The sequence below is a fragment of the Manduca sexta genome, chromosome 24 (assembly GCF_014839805.1).
Source record: "Manduca sexta isolate Smith_Timp_Sample1 chromosome 24, JHU_Msex_v1.0, whole genome shotgun sequence".
NCBI classification, from domain to species: domain Eukaryota; kingdom Metazoa; phylum Arthropoda; class Insecta; order Lepidoptera; family Sphingidae; genus Manduca; species Manduca sexta.
In genome coordinates, this window is record NC_051138.1 from 8,699,821 (window position 1) to 8,710,763 (window position 10,943).

At 35.1% G+C, this 10,943-nt stretch overlaps 1 protein-coding gene across 7 annotated transcripts; it reads left to right on the forward strand.

The window, feature by feature from the left end:
• The first annotated feature begins 1,649 nt into the window (after positions 1-1,649).
• LOC115453282 (exocyst complex component 3) lies at positions 1,650-10,750 on the forward strand. Of its 7 annotated transcripts, XM_037442495.1 has the most exons (13): positions 1,671-1,687; positions 1,878-1,913; positions 2,150-2,247; positions 2,323-2,471; positions 3,031-3,226; positions 4,017-4,271; positions 4,710-4,991; positions 5,064-5,246; positions 5,935-6,093; positions 6,420-6,527; positions 6,765-6,944; positions 7,733-8,125; positions 10,128-10,397. In XM_037442495.1, exons 3-13 carry the CDS (start codon positions 2,155-2,157, stop codon positions 10,395-10,397), a joined length of 2,268 nt encoding a protein of 755 aa, XP_037298392.1. In that variant the 5' UTR covers positions 1,671-1,687; positions 1,878-1,913; positions 2,150-2,154. The 7 variants fall into 7 exon arrangements, with proteins under 7 accessions (XP_037298389.1, XP_037298390.1, XP_037298391.1 ...); XM_037442492.1 differs by having other exon boundaries at positions 1,650-1,913; positions 2,008-2,247; XM_037442493.1 differs by having other exon boundaries at positions 1,650-1,913; positions 2,116-2,247.
• The last annotated feature ends 193 nt before the right edge of the window (positions 10,751-10,943 follow it).

The window sequence follows — 10,943 nt, forward strand, 5'->3', positions numbered from 1 at the left end:
GTATTCTCTTTGCTTTATTTCAAAGAGAATATAATCACTACGTTTTAAGAGACAGGACTTAATACAAAGTAATAAAATCGAATTTACATGGCGTATCAATACCAATATCACGGAAGAATACGTCAGGAACGTCAAATAACAATACTACCAACTGAACAAAATACATAGTAGTGAGCACTTTTTATCGATATCGATAAATTCTACTGGGTGGGAATCGACGCTAAAGCTACTTTGATAAAATTCATATAATGTATTTTCGAGTCCACATTATCAATCCAACTCACAATATACAGTGAACATTTTAGCACTATAATTACAAGGCTGGACTAAAATGAGGACTCGAAATAAAATGAAAAGCTTTCACATGTTGAATAATAATTGTATTTTAAAATTAAAATCCTTCATTCACCATGTAGGCGAATATAGTTGCACTTATGATAGGTCAAGGTACAATGAGAATATTTAATTATAAAGTCAAAGGATGGTGACACTTCTTTGTCGCACTTCTCTTGAAAGATATTATCATTTGTGCAATAATTGTTTATAAAAACATGGCACGGAAATTCAAACAACATTTCATCAGGAAGTGGATCAGCTTTCAAATTTTTCGATGGTATGGCTGACTTTCTAAGGCGATTGTTCTTTTTATTAAAATCTTTGTTATTAAAGTGAGAACCACACACATATTTCAAAGTATGCAGCTTTTCTATGGGAACATATATCAAATCTTCTTTTCCCACAAACTGAACTCACTTTCGGCATCTGGAAATATTTTTTAATTGTAAATAAATTGCTTATTAAATTATATTTAAGCTTAAAATCATAAACAGTGCCCAGGCACATTGATTGCTCAACGCATTTTTAAGTACACACATACACACACACACACGCACACACACACACACACACACACACCCACACATACACGACTTTAGTATTTTTTGTCCTGGTGATCAGCCATCATCTTACTAATATTATAAAGCGTGTGCATGCAATTGTATGTTTATTATTCGTACCCACAAAAAATCTAAAATGATTGCGATTAAACTTGGTATGTAGATAGTTAGAATTACTACTTTTTATTACTATGTTCCCACAGAATCTGGACCTAAATAGGTGAAACCACGGAGGGCAAATTGATTAATAAATATAAACAGGTATCGATATCGATAATAATAACAACATCACTAGTAACATAATGGTAATTAGAAAATGAGAATTATTATTATTTCTAAGCTACTTTATTTGCGCGATGACTAAAAACATCTAATTAATGCTTACCAGACCTCATCCAATGGAAATTTCGCCATAAACATTCTGCTTTTGTGATTTATTCGACTGGCTCGATCTTTACAAATTTCACACGTAATGAAACGTTTTTTGGTGGCATGTCTTTAAAACGTATTCACTTACACCAACAAAAACACTTTTTGGTATATTTTTACTTGTTTGAATAACAAATAATACAAACATAAATCAATAAAACACAAATGTATTCCAAAACGTCAGGACGTAAACAAACAATAATAATGGCGGTGAGGAATAGAAAGAGAAACTGTACTGAAAGAGAGAGATAGCAGTATCCGCCATTAAATGCCATGTCAATTCCATACAAAAGATTTTTTGTTCCTTGTTGCGCTAGGCTGCTTTATTTAACGAGCTTGGTCGTTAATTCACGACTATGATTGTCATAATCGAAAGATTTTATTTAAATTAGAGCTCTATTCGAATCTGGATTATAGTGCCAATTAACATTTAAATATATTAGATCTAGAGGGATCATATTTAGATTTTATTGTCCAATTTAACTAACATTTAAATTAGACAATAAAATCTAAATATGACTCTCTCTCTTTGACTTTGACATTTGTCAACAGTGCAGTGACATCGCCAGACATCGCTCTGAACTATATGTAATCCTTAAAATTAATTTGTAATTTACATACAGAATATTGTTTATAAATTTAAACTTCATTGCTTAATACAGATTTTTTTTACTATACGTAGTAGGAATTATTATTGTTTATATAAAAATTCGTCGCCCCATTAAAAGCTGCCGAAAGACAAAAGAAGAAGTTTTGAAAGAATTAATTGATTGATTTATATTTGTAATAGGGGCGTGAATAAGATAAGCATTTATAATTTTAAGCTAACATGAGTACTATGGATGATATTGAAGAAGAAGCTAAGGCTGCTGCGGAAAAAATGGTAATGAATATGATGCAGAGGCCTGGACAACTCGAAAAAGTTAGTATAATTTTTTTTTTACAAATACATATTATCTACATGTATACCTAATTGCAAAAGAATAATTTTGTCTAGGTGGAGCATTACAAGAAACGTATAACCCACAAAAAGGCTTCCATTGAAGGTCAATTGAAATCTGCAGTCCAGGGTAAATTAGATGGAGTAAGTGTAGGGCTAAAACAACTCCAGGAGTGCCTTGATGATGTCCATCAAATCAGTTTGAAGTAAGACAAATACTAATAATCTGTACTAAAGTGAGATATACCTTTATATTTTGGCATCTTACTAACACTTTAAACAATAAAGTCATTAATTCATACATAATATGTAAGGATTAAATAAAACCAAAAATTACCAAATGGACATAAATGCAAAGTATGGAGATAATTTGGAACCTTAGGTAGAACATAGGCTACTTTTTACAAGCTTTTATTTAACTTGCAGTGTTTGTATGTATGTATGTTCAGATAAAATCTGTAACTGAATTTTAAATCAGTTATCCTCAACCAAGTGAGATGAAAATTTTAATACTCATTTAGTTTAGATGGAAATGCATGGGTAGCTCAGTGACATAATTCTAAAATCAATACGGTGAGAAAGGATTGATCTTTTAGATTTTTTAAGTAGGTGGTGCTATGAATCGCTACAGCAATTTACAGATTTATGCAGCGTGCGTTCACGCGGGCGAAGCCCCGAGCATGACCTAGCACATAAATATGTAAGCAAAACTTTATTAATGATGTTTTAATCTAATAATTTTCTTCATAATTGAATTATTTGCAGAATGGATGCATTAGAAGAACTTCTCAAAGGAGTTCCGCCTTTAGTCGCGTCATTGCAGGCTGTTAGGGAGGAGGACTCTCGACACTCTCAGTATGTCACTGCCATGGACAGTCTCAAACATATTTTCACTGTTCCTGAAAGTGTAGCTAAAACTCAACAATGGATTGGTGAAGGAAAATTATTACATGCTCATCAGGTCAATACAAATATTCTTTTTTTTATAAGTACATACTTTTGTCAATAACTTAAATCTCAATTGATTTATTTGTAAATATTTTCTAACTTGTCATACACTTTATGAACCGACTTCAAAAAAGTAGGTTCTCAATTCGACTGTATGTTTTTTTTGTGTTATGCGACTACTTCGCCATTCGTGGACCGATTTTTAAAATCCTTTTTTTGTTCGAAAGTAGATACTGATGAAGTGGTCATATAGTCACTACGTCAGGGGCTGATGATTGTATCCTGGAGAAATCGAGGGCAACGCTCAAATTTTATAGGCCCATACATCGTGTTTCGTAAATTTTATGAAATAACTTGAATACTTGCACGTTAATCATCATCTTATGTACCTGAGCTGATGATGGAAGGTACAACTCCTTAGCAGTAAGGAGTTATTTAGAGACATCAACTGATGTAAAAAAAAATATTGAAAGAGCGTTTGCCATTTGATCTTATAATTATTACTAACACAGTAAAGCAAAAAATAAAAACTTTAACAAAAAATAAAACACCCTTCAAAAACCAAAAAAAATAAAATTACCTGTATACTAGTTACCAATTTTAGTCATTAAAATTGCCAGTTAAGCTAGATAAATACATGAACAAAGGTTGTTATTAGGTACCAGCTCCAAAATTGCTAACCAGTAATATAGGTAATGTTAAATACATTTTTGATTTTTAGTGATTTTTTAAGGCACTTTTATTTTTTGTTAAACAGTTTTTATTTGTGTAGCTAATTCAATTCATTATGGTTTTCTTGGCAGTGTCTTAATGATTTAGAAAATTCAAGAGATGACTTACTGTATGAGCTACACAGACTACCCAACCAATCATCACATGATAAAGTAATGTTAAAAGCATATTTTGAAGATGTTGAAATGGTTTCAAATTTGCTTGAAAAACAAATCAAACTGATTCTGGCCAGGACTCTGAATACAGTTCGTAAAGAACCTACTGTGATTGTCACTGCTCTAAGAATCATAGAAAGAGAAGAAAAAAGAGACAGAATGGCTTTGCAGGTAAATATTTTCCCCCTTATACATAAATGTTTTTTACCTAAGCACAGAGTAAAAATGTGATAACAGGTCTGATACGCCTTTGCAGTACGTAGATAAAGGGCCGTTGTGATTGGCTAATATTGAGATACAACAATGCCATGGCGTCAACACTGAAAAACAGACTTTTTATCACAGCTTTACTTCGTTCTTAGATTAAAAACGTCTAAGAATAAAGGGGTTTGTGTTATATTAAAAATGCTATGCTGTATATATTATTTGGTTATATTTGGTTTATAATACAATCCAATGATAGAGACTATCTACACATAAAAGTGTTTTCAAGAGCTTGTGGCTACATGTCAATAAACAATATTTATCTGGTATATAGTTTTATTAAGAAGTTTTCACAGCCATGAGTATCTAATATCTGGATAGTAAATGTGGACTTGATTTTTCCAGCAACAGAGTCAGTCTGGCTTTATGCCCCCCGGACGACCAAAAAATTGGCGAAACAAGGCATTTGAAGTACTAGAATGCGCTGTCGCTCAGCGAATTGAGGGTACCAGAGTGGACGAACGCGAAGACAACAAACTATGGCTCGTCCGCTACCTGGAGCTGACTAGGCAACTCATTTTAGAAGACTTAAGAGTAGTGAAAACATTATGTGTACCCTGTTTCCCACCACATTATGACATAGTACACAAATATGTTAATATGTATCACACATGTTTATCAGCCAGTGTAAGTGCAGATTATATTTTTAGTTAATATGTTGCCTTGTAGTGTGTGATACTGATTAATGATATCTTTTAGTTAAAAGATGTGGTTCAAACTGGAATAGAGGGCAATGAGTATGTAACTCTGCTGTCATGGATACTAAACACTTATCCTGGTCACGAGCTAATGGGCAGCTCGGAGCTGAACATCGACGTCTCAACATTGCCACCTTTACTTAGCAATGAAATAATGCAAAGATTGCAAGATGAATATTTACAAGTAAGTTTTTTTTTTCATTGCTACTGATAAAGTATAAAAGATTTGATCTACAAATGTAGCTTATGAATGTTATAGTCTATATATATTTGTTTTCATGCATAAAATAATAATTAGATGATTACTAGTATACGGCCCCGCCCCTCAGGGGAGGTTGAACTATTATATTAAGCTTTCTGAGCTTATAACATGAAACCTATGCCTTTTTCAAAGCGCAATTGTCGCTAGATATAAAATATGTGGTTATAGCTGAACTAAAAAACCATACGTCTTTAAATACTACTTTTACTATTTGCTTGTATTAGCCGCTTACCTGTCGAGTAAGTATTGCATATAAGGTGCTGTCGCAAGCAAATGGCCTTGAGCGTTTGTTCTTTACAGTTACGGCGCACGAATTATTAAGTGATAATAATACGCAAAGTTTTGAGAATATTTCTTAAAAAAAAAGAATTTTATACATTTTTGAATTTTTCAGACCACCAAAATATTCCTTATTAAAATGTCTATTTAATATATAATATAAAATCTTAATAACAAATTAAAATGACGTGTATATTAGTATATTAGACAGAGATACATAGAATTAACAAATTTAGTGGCATTATTCCACATCATCAAAAAATTAAACAGCCAAAGTAAAGATAATAAGTCAAGTTTGAACCCAATTTACATATAAAATATATTTTTTTAGAAAATGGAATCAAACTATATGGAATGGATGGAGAAAACTTTGGAATCGGAGCGAGCTGAGTGGAGCGGCAACCGCGCGCCCGACGTGGAGCCGCACTCCAACGCATACCACACGCACGCCCCAGTTATTATATTCCAAATGATCGATCAGAACCTACAGGTTGGTGAAAAAAAATACTATAACTAAAATTTATTGAACATTGCTTATATTATACAGTTTACCCATTTTGGAACCGGTGAAAAAGAAAATAATCACTGTATATATAATAGTTCATTACTATTTATACATACGTATATAAGTAAGTACAAACTTGAAATATATGCGAAAAGGTTAATTAAAGGGGTACCTTTTAATAAGCCATCTAAAAATATTATTTATCAGGAATCTTTTACATAGTGAGTGAATTCGACGTGAATAAGTGTGTGACGCTATTTACAATATAACCTCCAAAAGGGTTATTTATTAATTTATTTTTATCGATACAGGTAACTGAAACTATAAGCAAAGAAGTGACGTTTAAAGCGCTGCTGTTGAGTATAGAACAAGTGACGCGATACGGAAATATGTACAGAGAAGGTGTTATTCAATTCAAAGTAAGTTGTATACGAATTTACTTTCGATTATCGATATTTACATTACTATCTACCTGTGCTGCCCGAGCCCCGTACCAAACGATGTCGGCGACTTTTTGTTGTTGCAGCGAGTGTAGAGCTAGTTATATGTAACACCTATTTGATTCACTGGTGGTAGAGTTTCAATGCCGACTAAGATAATAATGTAGGATACCTGAATAACATAAACTAGTATTGTACATAGGTTGTGTTTTCCAGAACGGTCATTTCGCGGACCGGTCGCGCGTGGCGTACTTCACGCACCACGTGATCACCATCGTGAACAACAGCGAGCAGATGGCGCGGCTGGCGCAGGCCACGCAGGCGCGCCACTGGCCGCCCGCGCGCCACGACCCGCCCGCCGAGGCCAAGTTCGACGCGATGCTCAGCGTGTTCCAGGTACATAATCAAGTTCCGTGCAGACAATTGTCATTGTCTGGCCCAGTAATATATAGTACGTAAGGTTAGTCGAGGGATCTGTTAGGGAGAGTATTTAGTGTTTAATATATATAAATATAATACCTTATTTTTTTCTCATTTTGAGCATCAACATATTTGTTTTCCTACTGGGTTAGGTTTGGAGTATGAACGGAGACGAATCTTATTTAAAAATCATATTCGTGCATAATGAATGATAAGAAAGTCTAAACAAGTAGGTCGCACTAGGGCACCCAAACTTTGGGAAACTTTTCCGAAAAATAATTTGAGGTTTACTCTGTCATTTATCATTACTTTTCCGTATATAAAAAGAATTCCGTTTTTGTACAATTTATACCACAAAAACATTTATTAATTTTCGATGTTGCGCATATCTTAAAATCGTAAATAATAATTTAAGTACTAGATGGTTATTCCATTTTCACTAAGCTCTTTGTAATGTCTAAACCAAGTAGCATCGTTTCAATATTTATGGCAGCTATTCCGAGTCGGATTTCTTAATTATTAATGACAAGCCTAAATTGAGGCTTTGAACGGTTTTGCAATTTATTGAAAACTATCAATGTAATCTAAGTAACTCTAAATGCCAGGCCCGGGTACATTAGAACAGATTTATTTATTTAATACGGTATCGGATATCACTATACTAATTTATCGTTATGGGTATTTACATTTCAAATTTCCACAACAAAATAAACGCAGTATTTAAAAAAAATCCTAGCTAAAGTGAAATAGAATATTCTTTACAGAACCTAAGAGATGAAGCTGCCCAATTTCTTCTAGAAGAAGCCTTCTTAGATCTAGAAGTTCATTTCGAAGATTTATTTACTTCAAAATGGCTGCCGTCAAGTATACCAGTCGATACAATTTGCATTACACTTGACGATTATTTCCAAGATTATAACCATTTGAGGGATAAAAATTTTGAATATGTTATTAACCAGGCGCAAAACCTAGTATATAAAAAATATATCACGGCAATGCTATCAAAGAAAGTTACCTTCAAAACCGTCGAAGAAGCCCAACAGGCAGCCAACAAAATAGTCAAGGAGGCAAATCAGATAAGATCGTTCTTTAGAAAAATAGCACCAGAGGGCGTTAACGTCGACTGGCCCTTCGAGGTTATTAGCATGTTGGCTGAGGTAAGTGCATGGGTTTACCAGTACATTTTTTCTCATTTCATTACATATTGCTTACTAATTATAATTAAACTAGCTTTTGCCGGCGGCTGCGCCCGCGTTATAAAGTTTTTCGGGCTAAAGTTTTCCGTTATAAAAGTCACGCTATATATTTTCCCGGGAGCCTATGTTCTTCCCAGGGTCTCAAACTGTCTCCATACCAAATTTTATCCTAATACGTTGGGAAGTTTTTGAGTTTACACGGTCAAGCAGACAGACGCAGCGGGGGACTTTGTTTTATAATATATTTTTGTAGAACTTTTTAAGAGGAACAATCCCGTCATACATCATTGTTGCTTAATTTTAACCGTTTATGCAGCGCACGCAACGGAAGCTCTCAAAACTAATAAGTTTTCCCCGTTTTTGCAACATGTTTCATTACTGCTCCGCTCCTATTGGGTATAGCGTGATGATATATAGACTATAGCACTCCACGAACAAAGGGCTATCCAACACAAAAATATTTTTTCAGTTTGGAACGGTAGTTCCTGAGATTAGCGCGTTCAAACAAACAAACAAACTCTTCAGCTTTATGTAATAGTATAGATACGTAAATTTGAATAATCAAGACAACACCATCGCCTTGGGTCTAATTTTGTTTGTCTTTATTACGCATACAGCACATCGTATATTTTATGTATGTATATACTTGCTTTTGCTCGCGGCTCCGTCCTCGTGATAGAGTTTTACGGGATGAAAGTCCCGCTATGTACTTTCCCAGCCTATCTCAAACTATCTCTAATCGTTCCGCTTTAAAAGTTCTAAAAAGTATATTATAAAACAAAGTCCCACGCCGTATCTGTTTGCCTGTCTAAACGCGATAAAATCAGAAACTGCCCAATGAAACAACTTTACTATTTCGATAAAATATTGTAAGGACAACATTTTTGGTTACCACGAGAAACGTTCCGACGACCTACCGGTGTCTCATATGTGAGAGTCCGGCTTGGTAGGTACCACCGCAATGTCTATTTCTGCCGCCAAACAGCAGTGGGCAGTCACTGTTGTGTTTCGGTTTGAAGGACATTGTAGCTAGTGTAACTACTGGACATAATTAGACTTAATAGCTAAAGTCTCAAGATGGCAAGCGCAGTGAAATACTAAATAATACTTTGGAATTCACGGGGTTTGGATGGTGTTTCTACTGTTAATGGGCGGTCGTATTGCTTACCATTAGGCGAACGGCAAACTCATCTCGTCATTCAAAGCAATAAAAAAATTACATTATGTACTATGTTCAGTGCAAAAGAACGCTTCGGCGGGTACACTCATAAAGTTATGGGATATTAAAAGCAATAACGGTTAGGGTAACTTAAACTGTCGAGCTTATTTAGCTAATTCCAGTATGTTAGTAATTTATTGAGACCAGCCGTTAGACAACTAATTTTGTATTTGTACACAACTATTTATTTGACGCGTGGTGTGCCCGAAACGTAACTGGCGTGATGTAAACAATACTAAACGCCTGTGACGTACAATTTGATACGTTATTTACTTAACCAGTGAGTCACTGTACGAGGCTTTATTATCGCTTGTGAAATTGACAGAAGATGAGATACTCGTAATTTTACTTGCCAATTACAGTTAATCAGAAAGTAACTAATTGACGCTTTACTTGGAGTTAGTGAACGAGGCTCTTAGTGTATATCGTAATCGATGCAAGTACAAGTAAATCATTAACAATCGTTTTCAATAATCAACCCTAATCTCAATCTTCAATCCGATTCCGAGAATAAACCAATCAAAATAATTCATTTGTAGGCATGCACAACATACTTTGTTGTAATTGGTCCATTTTTGATATAGGTCGAAAAAGCGATTGAGATTATCACTTGAAAATGGCTGTATGACACTAAAATCACTGTCGTTAATAATATGCATCTAAAGACAGCGATTGACAATAATTATACGAATTATTTTGAATGAAACTCGTCGTGAATCTAAAAGGCAAGAACATTGGCATCAGGTGCTGCGGTGCCAAGACATCGAGATGTTGTCTCTGGACCTGCACAGCGTGGTGGCGAAGTGCCCGGACATCTCGGAGGAGCAGCTGGCGCGGCTGCTGGCGCTGCGCGGGGACGTGCCGCGCGCGCGCGTGCGCGACGCGCTGTCCGTGGCGCTCGCGTCCGCGCGCCCCGAGCGCCCCGCGCGCCCCGCACCGCTGCACCCCGCGCACCCCGACCTCTTCAAGCACATCACCTTCAGCGACAGGTTGCTCTCGCACTTCGCGCTCTAGCCTCGACAGTCAACACTCCCATTTAGGTGTAGCCCTGTATTGTTAACAATATATGTAAATATATTTATATGTATATCAATACAATTTATCTAAAAATAAGTCAGGACCATCGTAAAATAGAGCTTTTTATAAATTGGCCCGTATTAAAAGAGCGAACTTTCTATTACTATTTTAATGCGATAATACGGGACGCGTGCTACCGTCAAACATCAAGTAACATGTGGATATGCCTGACCTAGTTCGATACTGGCATACCTAGTAAAGAGAATAAGATAGTTTGTAGAATATAGGACATAAATATATAATATGTGAAAACATGTAAATTATTTTTATTAAATCATGTTATTTCAAAATGTGTTTTTTTTAGATATTATAAAACACAATTTATTATTCAAAATCACTATTTTAAAAAATGTACTAAATCAACCTGTTTCAAAAATATGGACCATATGAAAAAAGGGGTTGCAAGTCACAACTCTGCACTTGCACCATACATTTTCGGAGTTTCCGGCATCAATATGAATAAGGACTACGGAGCAAACGTTC